At 38.9% G+C, this 25,156-nt stretch overlaps 1 protein-coding gene across 6 annotated transcripts in view; it reads left to right on the forward strand.

The window, feature by feature from the left end:
- Positions 1-22,770, forward strand: part of ANO5 (anoctamin 5) — a 48,254-nt gene extending 25,484 nt beyond the window's left edge. For 5 of the 6 annotated variants that reach the window (XM_030451122.1, XM_030451123.1, XM_030451126.1 and 2 more), the window contains 17 exons: positions 69-137; positions 1,232-1,516; positions 1,873-1,986; positions 3,234-3,349; positions 3,772-3,906; positions 5,088-5,193; positions 5,283-5,343; positions 5,696-5,847; positions 9,581-9,655; positions 10,300-10,522; positions 12,667-12,836; positions 13,830-13,927; positions 14,178-14,308; positions 15,540-15,745; positions 16,792-16,973; positions 18,073-18,178; positions 19,020-22,770. In XM_030451122.1, coding sequence (XP_030306982.1) covers positions 69-137; positions 1,232-1,516; positions 1,873-1,986; positions 3,234-3,349; positions 3,772-3,906; positions 5,088-5,193; positions 5,283-5,343; positions 5,696-5,847; positions 9,581-9,655; positions 10,300-10,522; positions 12,667-12,836; positions 13,830-13,927; positions 14,178-14,308; positions 15,540-15,745; positions 16,792-16,973; positions 18,073-18,178; positions 19,020-19,244 — 2,454 coding nt within the window. In that variant the 3' untranslated portion in view covers positions 19,245-22,770. The remainder of the gene's footprint in view (positions 1-68; positions 138-1,231; positions 1,517-1,872; positions 1,987-3,233; positions 3,350-3,771; positions 3,907-5,087; positions 5,194-5,282; positions 5,344-5,695; positions 5,848-9,580; positions 9,656-10,299; positions 10,523-12,666; positions 12,837-13,829; positions 13,928-14,177; positions 14,309-15,539; positions 15,746-16,791; positions 16,974-18,072; positions 18,179-19,019) is intronic. The other variant, XM_030451125.1, reaches the window with a different exon arrangement.
- The last annotated feature ends 2,386 nt before the right edge of the window (positions 22,771-25,156 follow it).

Below are 25,156 nucleotides of genomic sequence, written 5' to 3' on the forward strand. Positions count from 1 at the left end.
AGTCATCAGTAAGTGATCAATTAGTTTCTAACTTCATCAGTTAATAAAATGTGTTTATTTCTCTTCAGGAGAGAAGAAAAGAATTCGAGAGTAATCTGCAAAAGGCTGGTTTGGAACTAGAAACAGAAGATAAGAAGGTAAAAAAACAAAAATAAGATGGAAGAAAACTAAGACCAAAGAAATAGAGCTACAAATTACTAATTTATGTGTACCACTTCACTTCTTTGAGACATATTATAATATTTTTGTAGTAGATTCCAATGGGGAACAACTAATTGAGGTGAAACAAGCTTCATGTGTCTATTTGGGTTGTGGTATGTTCATAAAAACAGTGGTAAATAATTTTAATTCAGGAGGAAGTAATGGCTTTTAGTTTCCTAATAAAAAGAAAGCATGTCAAAATAGCCATGACTTCATTTAAACCCCTGTAAATAGAAAGTCTGCTCACAGCTAGATGTAATCCCACCTAACAACTATTTATATGCTTGGAAGTCAGTGAATAGTTTAGCATGTGGCCAGTGGATGCTTTAAATATGATGGGGAAGGACTCTGGTGTAACCTGTGAGGATGTTTCATTAGTGTTACTGGTTTGTATGATAATGGGAGAACGCAGGATGCTGACTTCTTCAGCAACACCCTGACAGCACACAAAACAACTTTTGATGCAAGTTAAGACTGTAACATACTTAGATGGGGATTAAAAAACCCGTTCTGATGGCCATTTTCTCCTGTGTGTGCAGAGGAACACTGGAAGAGCACATGCTATGGGGCAAGACCTATGATAAGATTATTCCTTATAATTGCTGCAAGGCTCTGAGCTCTAGCTGGTAACTCCTGTTTGTAAGGAGCCTTGTATGCTCTGCTCTGCTGTATGTAAAGTGCCCTCTCCAGGAAAGAGAAGAGCTTTGCAGCCCAGCCTGAGGGACACATCAGCTGCCAAGCAGCCAGCCCTGCACAGCAAACCCTTGAGCTTCCACTGCAATGGAGTGCAATGGTTTTCAGGCCTCAGTGTACTAGAATAATGTCGTTTGAAAAGCCTTTGTGAGCTTTTATAACCACGAAGATTATCTGTGTGAACCATCAACCACTCAGATAAGCTTTTCAGTTAAAAAAATAAAAAAGCTTTCTTAAAAAAAAAAGCTCTCACAACTATGTAGAAGGAAAAATCCTGTATAGCAACTCTTCTAGATCTCTCAGTAACACTCTGTCCAATTTAACTTTCTTGGGGCAGGAATCTGAAGATGGCAAGATTTATTTTGTGAAGATCCATGCCCCATGGGAGGTTCTGATCACCTATGCAGAAGTGCTGAACATTAAAGTCCCCATCAAGGAAAATGACATTCCCTCAATGGTGGAGAACCCCCTGGACTGTATGCTTGCACCACTCAGGCTTCCTGAGAAGGTGATGCACCCTGACCCTGATTATTTCACAGCACCATTCAGCAAGGACAAGCAGGAGCTGTACCTCATTAATGATGAGAGCACTTTCTTCTCACCATCCATGAGAAACAGAATAGTAAGTATGTGCATTTGTCTCCTTGTATTTACATGTAGATTTCCAGGGTCCCAGGAGAATATTCATGCAAGGAAGGAATGTATAAACTGTGATAGCTGTGGGTGAACATGAGGAAGCTTTGGTGGCTGTACATCTGTCTTAGAAATCTGGAGTAATGTTTGTTGGAATGGATCTTGTGGGTGTCTACAAGGCAAGTGTACCCTAAGCAGTCTCAAACAGGGTAGAGCCTTCTGAAGAAACCCTTTTTTCTTTTGAGTATTGTTCCTGCAGATTATACACAGCACACAGCCATTATAGGTTTGTGCTAAATGGCCTGAAAGCAGGAAAGGTCTGAACTCCTTGTGTTTGAATCTCAGGTTAATTATATTCTTACACGTTGCCCCTATGGAACAGAAGAAGGGAAGAAAAAGTTTGGGATTAAGAGACTGCTAAACAATGGCACCTATTCAGCTGCATATCCTCTTCATGATGTAAGTATTTTAGCTTTCTGTTCCCTTGAGCATTTCCCAGTGGTTTTGCTCTTTTACCCACTGTGACATTTGCTGTTTCCAGCAGAAATGAAAACATACTCAACCCCTTTGTCCCAGTAATTGATTCTGCTTTATAATACACACGACATATCTGCCAGCCCTATTATTTGGCTTTTATGTGCTGAAATCTTTCTTCCTACAAGTGAGTTCTTAGGGTATTCTTATGTGTCAGTCACAGGGTTTGTAAGACTCTTATTCCACAGTATATTCCTATAATGTCCATGATGTGGTTTATTGGAGGTATTTAAAAACCATGTAAATGTGGCAGCTCAGAACATGCTCTAGTGGGATAATTTTTTGGTTTGGGTTTTTGGGGAGGTTGATAGTTGGATGCAGGGATCTTAGAGGTCTTTTCCAACCATGAAAATTCTGTCTGATTCTGTGTGACTGGAATCTAGGCTGCTAAAGGCTGGGAGGTACTTTATACTGGTGGGATTACCAAAACCATGGATAATAAAATGCATTTGTGAAAGAGTCTCTCCACTACAAGTACAACGACCCATAAATGCTAAGAGATCACATGAAAAACTTCTAAAAATCATGAGAAAAACCTAAAAATCACTGTCTAAACAATACTTAGCCTTTTAAAATATTTGAAAAATACAATTGTTAGGTTGTTTAAATGTCTTGATTTCTTTTTAGAACATGCTTTAGAAAGCACTGTTTAACTTCTAGGAAATTGATCAAGTTCCAAAATCTTCTTAGTATTTGACAGATAGATACATGGTGTAGGCAAACAACACTGAAGTTTATCAGTGTCAGAATTTCATCTTGCATGTCCTAGCCTTACAAGTTGAGAAGCCACACGGTACATCACAAGTTGGGATGTGCACATTGTACATTAGAGTACATTTTAGTGCTATGGCTGGCAGTGGGGAACAACTTTAATGTATATCCCCTGGTTTACACCTCTCCCTGAAATGCTTTTGGCTGTGCAATTTACAATGAGACTGAAATACAGAGAAGAGGATTTAAATTTGCATTTTAAGGAGGTTGAGTGAAGTCTTTCTGGAAGCTTGAACTTAAGTATTGACATTTGCTACACCAGTGTAAAGGAACAAGCCCCTGACTGCAGTGACATCAGTTACTCAGTTACAGCAGTGCCTCATCAGCACTGTTTCTTCCTTTCAATGTATTATTTGAGTCTGTCAGTGAGGTGTTTTGCCTTTACTCTGATTTCCTTGCAGTGCCAGTACTGGAAAAAGGCAAATGATCCCAACTGTGACAATGAGAGATACACACTGTACATGGAGTGGGCCCGTTTCTTACGGTTCTACAAGGAACAGCCTTTGGACCTCATCAGGTAACACACTGCCTGGGATTTACTGCTTTTACTTGGTTTTCATATATTCATTTCTAGCTTGATCCTGCTGGGAAGTTCTCACCACATGATAAAACTGTTGTACACAGTTTTATTTTGAAAAATCAAGAGCATAAATCTTAATTTATATTATCTGGTGGGAAGGGGGGAAGAGGGATTTTTAAAGCTGCAGATTCTTCTAAGAGAAAAAAAAGGGCCCAGGGTCCAGAGTCCATATATTTTGTTTATTTAGCTTGTGCAACTTCACAAAGCTATCTGCAAATCCCATTTCTCCAGTGTACATTGAGGCTTTTACAGTTAAAGGAGAATTTTGCCAAGTGTTTCATTTTGACTCTGGCCAGTTTCCTTTATGGCAGTTTTAAACTTTGCTTTGTATTCCTACTAATTGCATTTTTTGTGTTCAGGAAGTACTACGGTGAGAAGATTGGAATCTATTTTGCCTGGCTAGGATTTTACACTGAGATGCTATTCCTTGCAGCAGTTGTTGGCTTAATCTGTTTTCTTTATGGCTTGTTTACAATGGATGAAAATATGAGCAGGTGAGTGTAATGTTAAAAATCTCCTGAGCTTATAAGGGAAAAACCAAGCAATGGGGAATCTTCACTATTGCAAAAAAAAAAAAAAAAAAATCCAACATGTAACAAGCTTTTAAAGCTTGTCAGAGCAGACAAATTTGCCCTTCAGCTTTCTTTATAGACAGAAGTGGCAGTAGACAGCTGATCCAGAACTTGTCACTATTAATTGAACACTAGGTCCTTAATTGGTAAGACTCCTTTTGGAGGTGAAAAGCAAAATTATATTGCCATGTGGTAACAGCTTTTTATATTGGAGCACCTGTAATACAGAAAGTCTTAAGAGTGCCACTGGCATCTCTCAGTGTTGTTTGTTTCAAGTTTTCATTGTTGCCTTGAGCTTTGTTATTTTAATCTGTCTTACAGAGCAGTTTGTTGACCTTTCTGTGTAGATCATTTGTACTAACTACCAAAAGCATGAGTACAGGAAAGATCAGCATCAAAGAGGGATCCAGTAACTGGGAAGCCAGTTTGCTTATTTTTAAATAAGCATTTTATTTGTTTCTTCAAAAGGTCCCAAGATTTATTCTCTCCAGGAATCTGGGGGGTGGATGGGTGAGGAAAGGAAAAGAGGGTTGACAATTGACATTGGTCACTGTTTTTCATGAGAAGGCTTCCAGAAAATGTTGAGCTTTGCCCATAACAGATTAATAACAGGTAAAACTTCTCAACCATTCCATTGAATTTGTCATTTTAGCTGGGTTCAGAAATCACCTGGGAATGCTGCTGTGCCTGCTTAGATTCCTCTGGATACTGAAGGATTATCACAGGACTGTAAACTTTGCCCACTGTAGTAGTTAAATAGAAGTGGCAAATTTTCCAATAGATAGCAAAGCACAATGAATACCTTTATGAGCATATTGCTAACCTGGTCAGAAATAACATGGTTAATATATCACACAAAAGCAGGGCCTGTGCAGTTCAGCTCCTTACAGATTTTTGATTCAGTACTGATAGAATGAGAAAGCCTGAAGGAAATGCTACTTCTGCTTGTAGAGGAGTCAAGACTTGGCATCTTCTCTGTGAAGCTGCAAATGTCAAGCTTTGAACAAATGAAGCTCTTCATTTATATTTTTAAAAACCAAATTTCTTAAAGCAGCTCTTAAGATGCTATGAAAACAGATACTCTGCAATGGTTTTCTCCTCAGCAAAGAAATCTGTGACCCTGAAATTGGAGGAGAGATCATCATGTGCCCTCTTTGTGACCGAGAGTGTGACTACTGGAGACTGAACACCACCTGTGAGTCCTCCCAGGTCTGTATCTGGTTCTCCAGCCACTCATCAGTTTTGTTTGTATTGAAATCTGTTTTGGTATTGACATTTTCCTGTCCTTTCTGTTGCAGTATTCCCATTTGTTTGACAACGTGGCAACTCTTTTTTTTGCCATTTTCATGGGCATATGGGGTGAGTGCATTTTCTAAGTTTTATGTCAAGAAATAAGGAGATCCTGGCCAAGCTGCTGAGGGATGTGGGAAGAAGGGGAATAATGGCTAAAATAGGTGGATTCCCTGATTCTGTGTATAAGAATGGTTTGCCACCAAGTGGTGCTTGTTCAGATTTTAGGATCAAATTGTCTTGAATATGGGTTCTTGAATACATGTTATTTTCTTAAACGTGTGCAGGTCTACAGATGCAGAATAGGGCATTTAGACCACAATAGACCACAGAATAAGAGCCAGCACAGGAACAAGTTCAACTTTGTTCCTAAACTTGTTCACTTCTCCCATAACTATATTCTAACATTTCTGAATTGCAGTTACACTTTTCTTGGAGTTCTGGAAGAGACGTCAAGCTAGACTGAAATATGAGTGGGATTTGGTTGATTTTGAAGAGGAGCAGCAACAGCTCCAGCTGAGGCCTGAGTACGAGGCAAAATGTACCCAAAAGAAGAAGAATCCTGTAACTCAGGTAATGATCCTGCTAGGTTGACATGTGTGCAAATTCAGTTGTGTGCTCAAAGGCAGTTTGGTAATGTGTGAATTCTGGCTCAGGAACAAGCTCTATCTCATGGCTAGCCCAAGATCTGTGTGACACACATAAGCAGCACCACATTTAGACTGGAGTAGTATTACATCTCCACAGAGCAAGCTGATGGTAGCAGTGAGTTTGGCTCAAATATGTAGGAAGTGGTGCCAAGCACACTCTCACTCAACACAGTAGATAGCACTGAATATCAAAGCAGAATTTGGTTAGCACATTGTTTTCTCACTGAAGGCATTCAGTTGATGATATTTGAAGTTTGTGATCTTTGACTGTTGTGAAAGAGAAACACTTTCACTGCTGAAAGCCATGAAGCTGTGGCAGTGTCAGTCCTGGAGTTGATAGCCCTGCCTTTCAGGGATCTGTTCAGGGCTAACCAAGGGTGCTCAGCTCTTCAGCCTCTTCTTGCAAGTGACAGACATGTCCCAGCTCATGGACCATTGCTGGTTCCTGCAGGTGTTTTCTGTTATCCAGGCCTTTGACACAGTACAAATGAGAACATGGGGGCTTTTTTGCCTCCATCTGTGTCCATAACTTTCATTAATTATCCCTTACTGGTTTTAATTTTGACAGGAAGCTGTTACATTTACATCAAGAATACAAAGGCAATGTTTATAGCTTCCACTTCCCTAAGGACACATCCTTACAGTGCTCACGTTTCAAGGCAGCAGTTTCTGAAATCTTCACACCTTTATAAGCAATCTTTCTCATCCCTGCACAACATGTAAGGAGCAGTTGTCTTAAAGACATAAAAGTGTGACTACCTGTGGTTGTTTCTGATGCACAGCCACTTTGGGCTAGAAGGATGAAGGCTGCCAAAGCCTTTTGTCTAAAATCTGAGATACAATTAACTACACTATTTAGCTCTCTTAAATGCTCTATGTAAATACCTGCTAGATGTTGTCATTTAAATTTAACTTAGGTAGGAGTTACTTGACAGATTCAGGGATCAGATGGTTCAATTCCAGTACAACATCTACTTCAATTTGACATATTTTTAAATCATCCTTCCTCTTCCTAGAAATGTAAATAATTAATTTGTTTTCCCTAGTCATAAGAAGACTTAGATAACATTTTCTTCAGAAAAAAAAAAAAGAATGTTAGCCAGAACATACATTATTTTGTAAATAACAGCTCTGTCTTTCAGGGTTTCTTTCCTCAATTATTAGGAACTATATACAATAACATAATTTTTCATGCCAGACAGGTTTTCAGGCTCTCCTTTCTTTTCTGCATATGCAGTCTTAATACTGTTTTTCTTATGCCTGTAACTGGTACCCTGTAGTCACACAGAGCTCTTTGATAGCCCCGTGCAGCTCTGCCAAGGCATCGATTGCTGCATACACAGAAAAACAAGTTTCAGGGAAAGCAATTTTTGATCAGGTGGTTCAGGTAATGGAAGATAGAAGGCTGCTGGTTTGCATCCCTGTGTATGTTCAGCCTTAAAACCTCCACTGCCTCACATGGCTCCACCAAAACAAGCTGAACCACTGTGGTTCTGCTGCACTTGAAGGTAGGAGCAGGGGGAAATCACAAAGGTGTTTTTTTGTCCCTTGGGTGTGTAGTCTGGCAAAGTGAATCAGCCCCAGCAGGGCACAACCAGAGGTGAAGTGCATTTTTGTAACTGTGCCGAGGGGGGGAACTGTTCTCTCTACAAATTCAGACAGATTTCTTGAGTAGAATGGTCTATTTGGGCTTCATTTTGCAAGCAGAAATTGAACCATAATATATTTTTTCTTATCTCAGAGTGAGTTGCTGGACTGTTCTGTGCCTTCTAAATGTGCATTAGCATTTCCCATTAAAATTCAATGACTGCGCAGTCCTTTATTTTATGGCACATCGATTCATTGCCTTGGTGGATTTTCAGAATCAGAGTTTAATATGTGCCCCTTATCAGTACCCAGTTAGAGCAACCATACAGGTTAACCAGGCAACAGTGTAATTTCCTTCCATTAGATCCCACACAGTACTGAACAGGGAAAGGACAGTTATTTCAAATAAGTAAATTCTTCAGGCTGATGAGATAATATGGTTACAGGTCACTGAATTTCTTGCATCCTAAATCCTGGCTTTTCTTTGCTTGGAAAATTGTTTCCTCATTATTTCTTTGATTCGGAGTTCTAGGTGCAGGCTGACAGAAATTGCCCTTCCAGAGGCTTTAATTAACACCTCATTTGGTCACAATGCTAAATTATTTAGCTATATCATAGCTAGAATCTGGTTTTGCTGATTACAGCAGAATCTTAATTTACATAAATAATGAAACATTCCATTCAAACTTAGGCTCTATCATTGCACATTATTGCCTACATTTTGTTCTGAAGTAGAAAACTTGTCAAGTGGCCAAGATGGTGCAAAAAATTTGTTCTTAGTATAGAACTACATATTATTATCAATACATAATAGGTGTAAAATGTTATGACTCTAAAGCCACCTGACATCTGTTTTCTTATAGTTCTTTTAAAAGAGCTTTTAACTGTTGTATCATCAAACAGCTTGTTTTAACTCAAGACTGCAGTATTGATACTTGTCTTTAGTATGTGTACTTAGGGAGATCCAGGCAGTAAATCTCCCCTGAGAGAACAGCACATTACACTTCAAACTAAATCACATTGGGATGAGGATGCTGACTGACTGCAGAATGTTGCCATTGAGGAGCTACTACATGGTTGTGTCAAGGAGAAATGTGGAGCTCAGTCACAGCCCTGCTATTCAGTGTAATTAAACCACATTATGCCAGTGTGTTGGATGTATTCTGGGCTTATGTGCAACAGAAAATAAACTCATTTCAACAGTGTTTTCCAGGTTGAATATCTAATGATGTCAAAACAAGCATTTCCTGGTTCAGTATACTTATAGATAATATACCTAACTTGTGTGTAGTCATTAGAGTCTGTCCCAAGAGGAGCATGAGCATGCTGCTATGCCTTGCCCCAAAGTTCTGTCAAAATTAGATAATTTGTTACTAAATCTTTTTTCCACTGGCACTAGTTCTTCAATGATCCTTTCCTAATACGGGTAATCTGATATTTTAGGAGTTAGAATTGATTGTGAAAAAGAGAACTTTGCACAAACATGGAAAGTTGTTCGTGTGCTATATGGGGATACTTGCTTGGGTAAGACCTGGCAGCCTGATTCAGCAGCAGAGGTTGGCAACTACAGAATGGAGCCATTTCTTCAAATAAAAATGAATAAATTGAAGAAGTGGAGTAAGAGACTCTTCAGCTGTGTAGAAAAACATCCAATTAAATTTTAAGAGGCTTCAGCATGAAGAATTTCTTAAAATACAGTCCAGATTTGGACTCGGAGTTGTGTGATAGCTGACCTAGCATTACAGTGATCATTCTGTGCTGTATTATCTACAGTTGTCTTTTACCTTCATCTATTGATTGGTTTTTGCAAAGTTTTAACCATTCTTTTCAAGTACTGCCCTTACTTTTGGCATCATTACAGCCACTTCTCTCCTGATCTTTGTTGTTGTTTTGACCCCGAGCACATTCAAAATTGTGTCCTCTCTGCCCTTTTAGAGTGGAGGGGTTTCTGAGTGGTTTTCCTTGGATGTGGGAACTTTCACACAGCTGATGAGAGCTCTGTGTGCTGCTTCATGTTGGAATATGATTATGGATTTGTGAACTGTGCTACGCTTGCTTGATTGTTTCAGGAGATGGAGCCTTACTTGCCTATAACTAGCCAGGCCGTGCGGTTCTGCATCTCTGGAACTACAGTCTTGTTTTGGGTGAGCATCTTTTTGAATCATCACTTTACTGTGTTTCAGAGTTCCTGCTTGTCACTAAGCATGACATTAACATCCTCACGACATCACGTTTTAATCATGACATTAACACATGCTTGTCTTACTGTCCTGCAGATTGCAAAATGCACTTAAATTCAGATTTAAAAGAAAGAGACCTTGGAAATCTGTCATTAATTGGTAGTTTCATTGGAATTTTTAGTACAGAGATTTTCTTTCTTCTGATTTCTGTGCTGTTAACTGAAAAAAAAATGTTCTACAGGCTATAAAAAAACAAACCAAAACCAGGCCACTACAATGAAGTATGTATATACTTCTCTGTAGAAGTATCTGCAGAGTGAATTTAATCTAAATCTCCCATCTCCATTTCTATGAGTCTGTATCCTTCTACCCTATTTATTTTTTTTAATATTGTCTGCTTTTCTTGTGTTAACAGTTATGTTGGGCTTAATGCATCTAATAAACCAAAAAGTTTCTGCCTGTGTGCTTTGCATTTCAGTGCTGCTGACCTCATACCCATAAAGAATGAAATCTAAAAAGAAAAATGCATGATGCTTTACATCTTATTTCAAATGTTGCATGCATGTAGTGAGCTGTAGGTATATTTGAAATCTCTGTCCTTTTCTCAGGTGTCACTGATCATAGCAAGCATGATAGCAGTGATCGTGTATCGTCTCGCAGTCTATGCTGCCTTTGCCAGCCTGATGGAGAACACTCAAACTTTACAGCCCATCAGAGGATTGCTGACCCCTCAGCTGGCAACTTCAGTCACAGCCTCATGCCTGAATTTTGTCATCATCATGATACTGAATTTCTTGTATGAGAGAATAGCCATCTGGATTACTGATATGGGTAAGTTGTGTACGTGAAGACAAAACTTGAAAGGAATCACTCAAGGTAGAACCCATCTAGAGGTGCTCTATGGATTTGCTCACTTCTCAGGCACAGTGGGAGCACTGGGACATCAGTCTGTGGCTTGCAGCATGGATCCATGGTCATATTGGCCCTTTTCCCTTTGTTAGAATTGTTATCATAAGCTGGTTTCTCTTACTATATGTTTGCTTATATTAAAACCAGTCTACAGAGACAATCAGCATTCTGAACATAATTAAAAATTATCATGTTATAGTCACCAAAGCAAGATCAAACTGCCTTGATTTAGCAGCATTGCAATTAGAAATCCTGAAGATATATTATTAAAAATAGATCACAGCTTTCACAGCCATTTTTTACAAGAAAAAAGACTAAATAATCATGCCTCTTACTTCAGAGGAAAAGATAGAAGGCTGGGGGATGTGACAGGATAGTATATTTTCCAGGGTTTTCTGTTGGCACTGTTTCCCTTAGCTGTGGATGTACAGATTTAGAGTCAATATAGGTGGAGAACAGAGACTGAGCAGGTTGAGAGGCTGGGCCCAAGCTGTCTCATCCTGGCTGTGTCCATTGGTAGTGTTATCTGCAGCAGGCTCACTCCAGAGCTGCTGGACCCAGCAGGCAGGCCCAGAATACTCTAGTATTTCTATAAGCAGTTTTTGTATTTTACTGGTTTTTGCCTGCTGGAAATACCCTTCCCTAGAGCCCTTATTTATTTTTCTTCGTTTGTTCTTAATGATTTAGATGCAAGAGTCCCTGCGGGTGCTTTACAGAAAGAAATAATTGCAGAGTATTCAGGTGGGGGGGAGCTGAAAGTATTGGGCATTTGGAGTTTGTACAGCTGGGTGATCTTTGTTGTGAGGTCTTACAAGTGGAATCAAGAACTGAAAGGTGTTTCTTGCAGAAACTTAATGGGATGTTGCATTTGGTTTATGTTGATTTATCATGGACCATCTCTTGTCTCAGAGATCTGTGTTGCTTATCTCACTTGGCCAAATTAGAACAAAGAGAGAACAAGGAATAAGTTGTCCCTAGCAAAAAACAAAACCACACCACAAAATAAAAATACAATAGAAAATCATAATTTTTTCAAATCTCTCTTCCTTGAAGGGCATGAATTTTAAGCATGACAGTTTAGTAATTTTTGCTGTGTGTAACTGTGGAGGAATAATTTGTTAAGTGTCAGCAGATAACTGTTATCAGTTAGAGAGGAAAAATAAATCGATTTACTTCTGGGGGGCTGCTGCCCTCCTCTGGTGGCCATGGCAGCTGCACAGAGCCTTTTTATTCTTGATGTTTGGACATGTAATTTACTGGGATTTATAAAGTAACTTTGCCACAAGTGGGTCCTGACCAGTGCAGAGGGATGTGAAAGGTTCAGGTGTATTTTCTTCCCTTTTCTCCCAGCATGAATTGGTTATGTGTTATCATTTGACAGGGCACTTTAGCAATAGTGTGGACAGGGCTTTCTGCTGCCTTCAGAAATGTAAACATGGTGGAAAATGTGGTAATGAAGACAGCAAGGTCTTAAGCAGAGGTTTGGTGATGTTCAGTACCACTGAGATGCCTGGATCCTTCCCTATTCTTTTGTCCACTAAGAGTCTCATCTTCTAGAGGCACAGGACCCATCCAGTTTCTGCTGATTTCAGTACAAGTTACACACATGCAGCATAATGAAAAAACTAACACCATAACAGACTTCTCTACCAAAAAAAAAAAAAAAATCTTTACCATGTGTATTGCCAACAATTACATTTTCATAGCCTAGAAGACTGTCCTAGTTAATGTTTGGGGTTCATCTTGAATCTCCTAAAAACAGTGTTAAGATTTTTGGAATGGAAAAGTGCTTTTGGAATGGAAAAGTGCTAGTGGACAGTACAATGAAGAGGAAAGGGAAGCTTATAATTATTTCAAGAATTAATTTCACTTGCCTGTCTGCTCAAGACATTGCATTGTAAATAAACAGAAGAGAGAGCAAGAATTCCATCTGATGAACTGTTTGTAGGTGGGGTTTGGTTTGGTTTTGGTTTGGATCTAAGGGCATTGTGGGTAATGACTATTTAAGAATCTGTATTCTTTTAAAGGGAATAAAGAAAAATAAAATTTCTCTTCTGATTTCACAGAGATTCCCAGAACTCATATGGAGTATGAGAACAGGCTCACTATGAAAATGTTTCTGTTCCAGTTTGTCAACTACTATTCATCCTGCTTCTATGTGGCCTTCTTCAAAGGGAAGTTTGTTGGTTACCCAGGTGCCTACACGTACATGTTTAATCGCTGGAGAAATGAAGAGGTAGGACTTGCTTGACTTAATGTATTGAATAACAACAAACTAGTTTCAATTATTTATACCTGCCAACCTGTGAAGTTATAAAATGCCAGATTTGGTCTGGAATGAGCTGGACCTCAGCTGGCCCTCATCCTGAGCCCAGTGGAGGGGCTTTCAAGGTCTCTTGCTGCTGTTGATAACAAGGAAAATCTGTGGTTCGCAGTCACAAGAGTGAAAAAATCAAAAACCTTTTCTTGGCCCCTGACACACAGGTGTATCTTGCTAGGGTCTTAAAAGTGATCCTTTGGGTTGAAAAAGGATAATATAAATGGAAATGGTCTCTGGCTTTTGGGTGTCTTCATAAACTTTTTGAAGCACTACAGAGAAACCATTTGGTAAGAGGCACATCTGAAAGGTGTTGCTTATTGCCCTCATTTAATTGCTAATTGTGTACAGAGATGAAACGCAGTATTTAAAGTGAAGCACTTCTTGGGGGTCAATAGGGCAGGAGAAACTTTGTGCACTTACTGATACAGCATCTCCTAATACTAGTCTGGCTGCTAAATTCTTAAACTGGCTTCAGGAAAGATTTGAAACATTAGAACTGGTGTTCTCAGCAAACAGCAGAGATCTGATACAGGCAGGTGTTCAGATACCTCTGGTGTAGGGAGATGAGTAGAAAATGCAGGTGCTTGCTAGGTCTGGTGTTGAGAGCTAACAGCACCATGGATTGGCCCTGCTGGGGCTGTAGGATGTGTATTCCAAGCATCTTGGAATTACTCTGGCTTTAACTAATCAGTATGTTTTGGGGTGTGTTCTCTCAAGCACATTAAGCCTTGAAAGCCCTGCTGTAACAGCTTTCCTGAGAGGGTATCTTAGCTGGCAGTCCAGGTGTAAATTAGGTATTGCTATAACAAGCTTTAAGAACTCATCTTTCTTCCATTTTATACAGTAGCAGAATGTGGTTTATGTGGGTGATGTCTGTTACTCCATTAAGCCCCAGTTTGTTTCTGGCAGTGTGATCCTGCAGGCTGCTTGATAGAACTGACGACACAGCTCACCATAGTCATGGCTGGGAAGCAGATCTGGGGCAATATCCAAGAGGCCATTGTACCGTAAGTTCTCTCTTCCCATGGGATTGCTGTCTTACAGACAGAGGAATTTTTTGGAGGGAGTGTTGGCAAGTATTGCCATATAGAAGCAACTAAGAAAAATTCTGTAAATTGAGCATTAATTCTGACAAGCAGACTAATTTCATGGAAGGTTTTGGCCTCCTTTTTTGAGAGCCATGCTTGCAACAAGGAGCTTGGCTTAGAAAGGGATCCTTGACCTGCTCTCAGTGTTAACCTTTTTCTGCCTTTACAGCTGGATTTGTAACTGGTGGGGTCGCCGGAAAGCCAGAAATAATCCAGAAAATTTATACAGTCGCTGGGAGCAAGACCATGATCTGCAGACATTTGGAGCCTTAGGCCTGTTCTATGAATATCTAGAAATGGGTAAGTTTAAAAATACACATTTGGAATTGAGGACAAGACAGCTTGTACTGACACTCTCAAGAAAACAGCTTCTCAATTAATTGTTACGGGTTAATGCCCATAGGTGACTGATTAACTGCTAGAAATCATTAAATAGGTCAGCCCAATTAGAGGAGAAAAGCTGCTTTAGACTGCAGGGAATTTCACAGAAATGCTGCAAAGACTGTTTGTTTCCCTCATTTGAATGGGGAACATTATTCTCCATGCAGTTAGCTGTCTGGGTGTCTGTTCTGCTCTTGTTCCCAAGCATATTCTCAGCTGATGTCAGGGGGAGTTGTAAGTATGGGCTGAGTGCCAGATGTGCTGCAAGGATGGGTACTGCAGAGCTGAGAGCTCTCGGCTGGATCAGGGAGGATCCGTTCACTTTGAGGTTTGCACTGCTTGGTGCTTCCATCCGGTCCGGACAGCCCAGCAGAGGGAGCACGGGTAACAGAACAGGATTTTCCAAAAGAAAAGTGAACAGGTCAGCATATGAAATTAGCTTACAAAACTAGAAACTGAAGTCAAACTAAATCTAAAAGACATTAAAAAAGAATAATAAAAAAAATTAAAAAGCAGTTCCTTGTATTTCTACAGAAATAATGGTAAGTGTTCTAGCTTTAATATTTTCACTTCATACACTTAATGGTATTTCATGCAGAGCTGTGATCTTGTGAAGCCAAAAGTCAGTGTGGTCAGCTGTGCCTGTTAACACAGAACTGAATCAGAACTGCTGCAGTACACGTCACCACTGGCCTAAGCTGGGAGGAAGTGTTTTGCTTGTCTAAGATGATAAAATCAGGGAAGAGCTGATGACTGGGAATTTATTTTTATCTACTGCCTAAACCAGACAAGGTGTTCTGTTTCCTAACTTCAAAATACAGTGCCAGTGTTTGCTCTGCAGAGGGTTCTCACATGCTGTACTAAGACACGTTTCATTTTGGTAATGGGTGTGTTTGATTTTAAGGGCTCTCTTGTTGAACTATTACATACAGAATTAATGTTTTGACTGAACCAGTAACAATTGGTGGAGGAAAGGCTGTGGTAAAAGGATTTCCTTTTTTTCATTTAGGAGTGTAGCTGATGGAGAACAGGCTTGCTCTGTACAAACTGCTGTAGGTGAAAGCTTGTCTGGTTTTGTTGCCTTCTCATGAGTGAGAAATTTGTGCTTTTGTAGAGGAAGGTTTGGGCATTTTTCTTTTCTCTCTTGCAGTCATTCAGTTTGGATTCATTACTCTCTTTGTGGCATCCTTCCCCTTGGCTCCCCTTCTTGCTCTGATGAATAATATCCTGGAGATTCGAGTAGACTCCTGGAAATTAACCACCCAGTACCGGAGACCCGTGGCTGCCAAAGCACACAGCATAGGAGTCTGGCAAGAAATCCTCAATGGAATGGCCATCCTGTCTGTTGTCACCAATGTAAGGATGTTAACTATGTTCCATCAACTTTGATCCTTCCATGTATTTAGAATTTATAGATTTAAGAATCAGCTGATAGGTTTTTTTTCCTTTTATCATCAGTATTTACTCTATCACATGTTGCCCTACAGAGACATGGTCAAACCATTTGGGTGGTTCATCTTGGCCACAGGTTGACAACATGCAGCTCCCAGTCTACATTTCATTGAACCATAATATTTCATTCACTTGTGTTTCTCAGCATTTTGGAAGGACATAACCCCGTTTGAAGCTTAGTATTATGAAGGACCCCTTAAATGGGGTATAGGATACATACTGTTGGCTGGAAAAAAATTCTGTCTTGTTGCTACAAAACCTCTTCTGAGGGAATTCTGCTCCTTCAGCAGCTTCTGGATCGCCCTATGGGGCAGTGGCTTGGAGTACTTTTTATAAAGTGGAAAAAAATAATGCTGTCCTAGTATTTCACCTTAAGTGTAATGTAAAGCAGACTGCTAAGGAAAAGAGTTGGCTCTTTTTAAGGAAGAGTATCAGATCTGCAAGTATCTTAGGCAACAAATCCACTTGCAGGTATTGTGTAATTAGCAAGGTCCCTGAGCATCTCAAGTATCTCAAGTTTTCAGACAAAATGGTCTGGCAGTCATTGCTTCCTTTATAAATAGAGCTGGAGAAAATGGCTCCCTCGCTTTCCTAAAGTGGTCACACACTGGATTTGAGTTCATCCTTTCTTACAAGGATTCAAAACCACATCTCCTCTTCCACAAAGAGGTGCTGTGATCATGGATAGAAGACAGTTTGGTGGGAGGGGGTTATTTAGGATTTGCTGCTTCTCATAAGGGCTGTTCACACATTATGTTCACTCAGTGCTGGTCTTTGCAGCAGAGGCTGCAGTCAGCATCTTCACCAAGGTAAAGTATCCCTGTTGTTCTCACCCTTGCTTAAAAAAGCCCAGGTTGTTTCACAGAGCCATCATACCAAAACCCCTTTATGAATCTGCCCACAAGTTTTGTGTGCCACCTCCTTAATTTCTTTTTCTGATTTTTTTTCAGGCTTTCATTGTTGCCTTCACATCAGATATGATTCCTCGTCTAGTTTACTACTATGCTTACTCTGAAAGTGAAGACTCACCTATGTCTGGATACATAAACAACAGTTTGTCAGTGTTCCTAATCTCAGATTTTCCTGAGAGAAACAAGCCAAAAGTAAATCCTGAAAACTTTTCTGTATGCAGGTTGGTGTTGATAAAATAATAAATACTTTATCACTTTGTTTAGAATACAACATAAAAAGTCAATGAATATCTAAGTAGTCAAATGGAAATTATGTCACTCTCATAATTCCAAAGTGTGAGAGGTAGTATTTAAGCTATTATTAATAAGGCAGTTGTTGGGATGGTAAGAGAGTGTGCCAGTAATGAAAAAAATCACCTTTTTGTTGTTCAAGAGAGTCTCATTGCTCATGTTTTTTCTTTGATTTTGGTTTGGTTTTTTTTACTTAATTAAACTATTGATTTTTGAGTGATGGAGGACATTTACATCCCTAAGGTTGCAAACTTCAGTCTGTATTTTCAAAGGTTTTTAGGCTGCAGTGCCTAAGTGAACAAGGAAGTATCATTAAGGGGCTGTTTAGACTCCAAAGATAAAAACGAAATATGGTATTTGAAGTCAGTAGTTATTGTGCTACATGTTACCAAGGATCTGGGCCATCCTGCTTTTATTTTAAAAATTGGCCTTTCTTGCTAAAAGAGGTATTGGAAGTTCTAGAAAGAACTTTTGGAAGTTCATGGCAAAAGGACTGATTTGATGAAAAAAACCATCCCAGAACAAATGAACACAACAGAAAAAGGCCAGCACTTTAAGACGTGGCTACATTTGTTCAAAGTTTTAGCTTCAAAGCCCCAGGAGTCTCTATCCTGCTCACACATGTGAGTGTAGAGCACAGACTGTCCTTCCATTAAACCCTGCACCTGGGCCAGTCTATAATCTGTCAAATCTATTACATTTCTTCAATACTTGTTCCTTACTGTGGGATATATTCCACCACTCACTCCTATATTACTTGATCATTACCTGAAGAGAAGTACCCTATGTTTACAATTCAACTTTTTTTTAACATCTTTCCTCTGTTGCTATGAACATGAGGGTGTTTAAGCAAACATAAGACAGAAACAAATTGTGAGGCAACCTTTTCGTGCAAAAGGGAAGCAAAGCAAAACAAGATGAGAAGGTTCCCTAAGTGACAGCTGTGTTTGCCTGGAAGTGCCCCTGAGCTTGTAATCTGTCTCAGAGTGAAGCTGACATTTCACCTTTGCATCTCTTTCTGTCCAACAGGTACAGAGACTATCGGTATCCTCCTGACCATGAGAGGAGGTACTTACACAGTATGCAGTTCTGGCACATTCTTGCTGCAAAACTGGCCTTTATCATTATTATGGAGGTATGTTCCCTACAAAATTGCCTTCCCAAATTGATACCATATAGGTTCACCAGGTTACAGAGCTACTGAGAGTATAAAATAGCTTCTTCCCTAATTAGTATCAAATTCTCATGTCTTAAATGATTAATATAATTAGATCTTTCAACTTAAGGAGTTAACTTCAGAGTAAGAACAGTGAAAGTGGCTGAGGAGACTGCTAAATGGGATTCAAATGAACCAGCAGAATAAAAAAGGTCTTTATGTAGATGGCAGAGATACGAACCACTAGGATTAGCACTTGAACTCCTACTGGTTTCATTAAAGAGCTGTATACAAGATGTCTATATTCAAAACTCAGAAAGCATTTTGCAGTGATGTATATTGGCTAAAAATAGTTAAATCAATGATGTGAAAAACTGATACTTCAGTGTTAAACCACTTGCAGTCTTGCAGTGGGGAAATGGGAGCTGTGTCAGTCTTGTTTCATCACTTTTCCTACTTTATGTTATCAGTTCTCAGTAGATGAATGTTATCAGCATGGCCATGTGAATTTTCTAAGAAACCACACAGAGTTGTTAGGAAGTGATGTGAGGGATTCAGACCCAGAGACTTTACTCTTCAGTCTGCTAATTCATGAATGGTTTGGAAATGAAGTTTCTGCACAACAGTGTTTTAATCTTTGTGCAGATTTGATACACAGTGTCACTACACAATTGGTATTGTTCCAGGAAACCCAAAGTAATTGTAATCTGTCTGTGAACAAAAAATGACCTATTTGGTATTAGATAAAACAATAAGTACTTCATTTTGTAATGACTTGTTACATTTCTCTTGGTTTCCTTTTGTTTCTTTTTTTTTCCAGCATGTTGTATTCATCGTCAAATTCTTTGTAGCCTGGATGATTCCTGATGTCCCTTCAGATGTGAAAGCCAAAATCAAACGTGAAAAGTATTTAACACAGAAAATCCTGCATGAGTATGAACTTGAAAAGCTGAAGGAGAGACTGTGTCAAGGTGATAAAGGAGCCACACAAAAGGAGTTCATTGCCACAGAAGGGAGAATGGAGTTATCCAGAGCAATGCAGTGAAAAAAAAACAACTTTTTTTTTTTTTTTTAACTCATTACAGCTTTTTTATCTGTGATTTGCTCAGTATAAATCAACTTGAAAGCTATAGGACAGTTTCAACCCTTTGCTTTCAGTCCAAAGGTTTTAGGCTTCCAAAGAAAAGTCTTACTGAGCATTCTAGGTTTAGTAAATCTACTTAACTGTGTGACTTCAGCACTGTTTTCTATCTACCCATCACTTTAAATAACAAGTGTAATCTTGTAATCCTAGCATTTGGATTCCCAGTACAGGAATGTCAAAGGGCTCACGGGATATGACAAGGTCATTGCCACCAAGCTCTCCCCTTGTTGCTAAATGCAAAGTTCCAGGCTGTATCCCAGCTGGATGAAAGGGATATCCTAAAGAACTCCTGCTGTGGAAAATGCTGAGATTTATTATTACTGCGACACACTCCTGATAAAAAGGGTTAGGGTTTGGGGCTTCTTCTGTATCCACTATATCTTATCAAACATTGGTTTGCAGTTTTGAACTTCTATACACTTTTTAGAAGGAATTGACTTTTAAAGATATATTGGCTTAATTCCATTTGGAATTATTTATAGGCACAGAATTCAGTTAATATGTATTCATGACGGAAGAAAACCCCAGAATTTATTTTCATAAAGATAACAGCTGCCAAAAAGTTTGCTCTTTAAATGCAAATAATTAGAGTCATCCAACTATGGTGTTTTTTTGAAAAGATGTGTACAGTTTGGTGAAGGACAGCTAGTTTATTTCTCAGTCTCAAAAACTGCCATGGGAAGATAGTGCTTGACATTCATTTTGGCCAAAATTGCTCCTGTGTTTGGATTTCTTGGATTCTCTGTGAATACCAGCAAAGAGCTAACAGTGTGTCTGTACTCAGTGTGAGTGCTCTGTGCAGTGGGCTGGGAGCTGCACCACCACACTGTGTTCTAGCTGGATGGTTTGTACTTGCTTTTGTATTCAAAAGATTTTTAGCATGCCAAACAATCTATGTTTACGTTGTTATTTTCCTTATACGAAGGAGCCTGGGGGGGGGTTGTTTTGGTTTCAGTTTTTTTTTATTTTTTAATCTTTAAGGGTTTTTTTCTGTTTTGTCATGGGGCTTTTCTACCAAGTTATCAAGTTTATAGATATATAGCAACTACTCGTGCAAAGTGGCTACCAGCTGTTTATGAATGTGCCCTCGTTTTATAATTTGAAGCAGTTTGGCACTTTTATGATTTTGCTGTATCTTTCAAACATATCAACACTTCCATGCTTAGTGCCTTGTTTATTTGCATTTGGCAAAAGATGTGAAAATGCTTGCTGTGGGGAAACGTGGATTTCCCCAGTGTGCTTGCAGGCATCCTGACACTGTGACCCTGCACACGGAGCTGCACAGTGTTAGCCAAACCACGCCTGCCTTGGCACAACTCTGTCCTAGTGCTCTGCAAACTCTCCCCAGGGAGCAGTTCAGACTTGGGCTTTGTAGATAGAAGTAGCACCAGACTGTTGAGTTCTCTCATGCTGAAATACTGACTGGTTCAACAGATCAGAAATTTTACTGTGTTTGCACTTTGAAGTTATACTTCCTGCAAGTATACACACACACACACACACACTCAAAAAGATTTGTATTCCGTATCAGCCAAACAATGTACTGTTTACTAGATCCACACCTTAGGGGTTCCATATTTTGGTTTAGCAGACCTAGCCTACATTTTCAACTACTGGGCTAGTAACCTGAATGTTGTAACAGTTTTAAATTGATGTCTTGAGTAGAAGCATTGTTCTTAGCAAAAGGTTTAACATTGAAGTGCCTACCTCCACCAAACACCCCAGGGTTTGGCTGCCAGTCAAGGAGTTGAAGCAGTTGTACATTTCTTGTTACTGTAAGCTAATTCAGCTTTGGTCTCTAAGTTTGCTTGAGAAGTCAAGCCCGTTGGCAATCCATGTTTGTGATGAACTGACCATATTCTTGAATATTCAGTTATATTTGAAATAAAGGATTTGTTTGAGGAATGCATGTATAAATCAATTAGCTCTGATGCTTACTGTAGAAGCCAAAGAAGAGTATCAGTCCCCAGATTTAACACAATGTGAGCACTATGCTGCTTCTTACATGTATATAGTTAACAGAACTGCTTAATTCAGATGTCACAGTTTTGTTCCTGTTAGCAACACAAGCAGTTGCTTTAAAGGGTGAGGTGATGAGATGCAAAGCAGTATTTCTATGCAAAGCATGCCATGCAGTTGAAACTGGAAACAGATTTGAAAATCCAGCATTTGATGCACTATTCCTGCTTATTGAACATTTGTTTCTTCAGATCCTGTAGGAAAGTGTCCAAATATACTACACTTGAGATGTCAGTAAAATAGATGTGTTGGGAGTGAATAATGCTATTTAAAAGCAAGATGGGGAAAACAAAGAAATTCCCTAGTTTGGGATTCAGCATTGATATGCAGAACCCTGCATGGAGGCTCTGAATTGGAGTTGATGTTTCAACCCCTGCTTCTTGCTTCTTTCTAACTTATTTCTTGAGATCACTTCCTATTTAATGCTGTACAAACCACGTTTTGCATATCTTGTAGCATACAATAGAAAGTGGAAAGAAATCTGGGATCAGCTTATGCAAAAAGAAATATATATCTTTAAAATATATCATTGCACTTCATAGCATTACTTCCTCATATATAGAAACTGTTGAAAAGAGAATGTTGTCATATTGAGTGAATGTCACATAAAATAAGTCTTAACACCTCTCTACATAATAATTTGCCTTGTCTTGTCATTGAGCAGTATTTTGACAAAAGAATATTAGAATGATTAGCATTTATAAGGGTTGACATATATCATATATATATAGATATATATTTATACACATTTCCTGAAGTATTCTTGAAAAGTGACAAAGATTTAAAAAAATAGGGTGGTCAGTTTGGAAACGTGCTTATCCTTACAGTTGGAATATTTGATTTTGGAAGTATTTATATTTAAATACTTAAATATAAGTATTTAAAAGTGTCCTTTAACCAAAGTGAAGGTAGTTCTGTGTTTGAACTACTATAATTTAAGCAACAGTAGATTGCTTCATGAGAAAGTTAGAAAAAGAAAATTGGCCTTTCAAGTGTAATACAGTCAGGGAGTTATTTTTTTTCAATGAAAATTTAGTATTTTTACCTTGGAAAGATTTAGTGTGGTATGTTCTAAGCAAATGACTGCAAAATAAGAGTGCTACTACAAGACACTATACTATTTTTTTCTAGAAAATGTTGTTGTTATGCTTTTACTTTTTTATGTAATAACTGTCAGTCTGAGACAACAGAACGGAGTGAAAATAGGATTTTCCTACTGTTAAATGTGTGCTGTTTGTTTTGCCTTTTATTGTCATGTAATCTGAGAGGCATTTTTGTCAGCTATGTTCCTGATATGTATGATACACTAATGTGGGAATAAATTTTTTAAGTGTTGCATTCAGCTGATATCATGTGTGTACATTTAGTAAGATATAAATCTGGCAAATAAAGCAGTGTTTATTTTTAATGTGCTGTCAACTTGTTTTGAAAATTCCAAGAATTCAGAGAGGAGCTGAAGTATTGAAAGTTAAATGCCCCAAACATATTCACACAGATTTCTGCAACTCATTACAGGGTAGTTGGGTGCTGCATGTAGATGTCCTGCAGCTTCACAAGTTTCTTACTCAGATTATTGGAGAAATCTGAGTGCCATCTTCCACTTGGTGATCATACTGTGCAACTGTGATGCCTTCATGAATTTTTTAAAGAAGGAATTACCAGGAAAAACCTGTTTAAAGTTCTGTGTACACTGTAAGCAGTCCCAAGGATGGGGATGGCATGAATGTGGTGTAGCCCGGATTCAGCTTTGTGAATTCCTTACATGAGAAGATGACAGTTCAGTGAAAACCACTTCCATCTTGCTCAAGGTCAGGTACAAACAGCATGTTAACACACATCTATTTTCAGCCAGGCTGCTTTTCCCTTCATTCTCTGGATACAGTTTTGATTCTTGCAGTGCCAGGACCTGAGGTGACTTCTCAGGTTCTCAGTCAGTCACGTCCAGTTTTCACACACAGCACAAGTGGTTCATGTGCCTGAACTTCAACAGCTTTGAGCACACACTCTGGAAAATATAGCAGAGCTAAAGCTTTTCCAAGGGAGCAGTAAAGTCTTACTGTTCAGAGATACCTCTGCAGATCTTAAGCTTTCTTAAAACTCACTTTTTGCACCAGTGTAGAGTTTTGGATTCAATCACAGGGAATGTGGATTCAAGTTCCTGAGCTGCTCTCAGTAGATGGCATCAGCACATGTTACCACTCCTGTTATCTTACCAGAACTTCTCTATCACCTGCCTTGCTAGGCCATTTCTTGTGTAATTTTAAATTTCTTATTTCAGGGAAATGAAATAGCAGAAATCACAGGAAATAAATGTATGAGCTGCCTAAAGCAATCTTGTATATATTAAAAAAAAAATCAACAAAAAACAACCCACACCAAGGTGTAATTACATATTATGCTGCTACCACTGTGCTGGTTACTGAGGTAGGACAAGTTAAATTGGTATCAAAAGGAAAAACAGGTGTTAAGAAAGATGAAGAAGAGGATGGTAGCAAAAAGATAATCCTAATTAAGCAGAACCTGGATTTCCCCTGGTCAGAAATAGTGGCTACCCTTCAAAAGGCTTAATTCCTTCATTTTTCCTGGGCAGTAAAGGAAGAGGTGCACCAAAAATTTGGTGGTTGGACTTTGTGCCTAAGGAAAACATGTAAGGCAGCTAATTTGCTCAGTGTCTTCATCTATGCAGATTAAAGGCTTTTTCTAAAAATAAGTCCATGGTTTTTCTATGCAGGGCTCATGGTTTCTAACATTGGCTGTGTAAAAAGATTGTATAAAGAGCAAAGGCTCATTTAGACATGAAAACCCTTCCTTCCCTAACAGATGGAGAAAGTAAAGAGAAGAAAATTATGATCGTTACCATATGAATGTTGAAATAATTTCCAGAATATTTGAGTTATTTTGTAACCTCCTAAAACCCACAGCTACTATGTCTGGTCTTCCTGCAAGCTCAGGTTGGTCACAACAACTCTGCAGCATAGCCTTGGCAACCTTAAAAAGGAATAGCTAAATTAAATCTTGTTCTGGTTTTAAATAATCAGTTGCCTCTATCCTACACTTACATCACTCAGATGCAGCTCAGGAAGTTTTGGGTTTTTTTCATGTAAGCATGTGTGCTGAGAAACCTGCTGGGAGATGAGTAGGATGTGAAATTCAGCAGCCATATCAGTTTTTGGAAGGCACATATGCACATTGCCCTGCAATAATCAGTGACTATGCTTTCTCAGTCAGATATGAGTCAGTCTGAAGCACTCAGTAAGGGTATGATTTTCTTTATTTTTTTTTTTAATAACTCCTCAACCAACTAGTGCTGTTAGTCAAAAACAGATTGGTATTTAAATTTCTGACTGACCTAGCTTTGTCCTTGGGTGTTCTGAGCATCCAACACCATACAGTATTTCAGCTTTGGTACTGAAAGATGCAGGGACATCCTAACTACTTCCATAGTCAAGAGGCATTCAATAAATGAGTGATTTGAAACCACAGTAGGTTTGAAATGCTTGGTGTTATCAAGTGTATCTGGGCAATAAAAAGCCATGGTGGAAAAGCTCTTTATCTGATGGCCCCTCATTCTTCTGTCTCTCATGCTTTTATTAATTTGTTTCAACTCATGCTTGATGCAATGCTAAAGGAAACCAAGGTTCAAGCTCTACATGCTCACTGGCTCTTTTAGTTTCAAAAAGTAGTGTTCCAGTGTGTTCAAAATACTAAGGATACCTGCTGAACATGCACAGGGAATTGAATTTAGGAAGGAACTATGAAGTCCTTGATATAATGGTTTTATCTTCAAAAGGGGC

Source organism: Calypte anna, chromosome 5 (assembly GCF_003957555.1).
Source record: "Calypte anna isolate BGI_N300 chromosome 5, bCalAnn1_v1.p, whole genome shotgun sequence".
Lineage (NCBI taxonomy): Eukaryota > Metazoa > Chordata > Aves > Apodiformes > Trochilidae > Calypte > Calypte anna.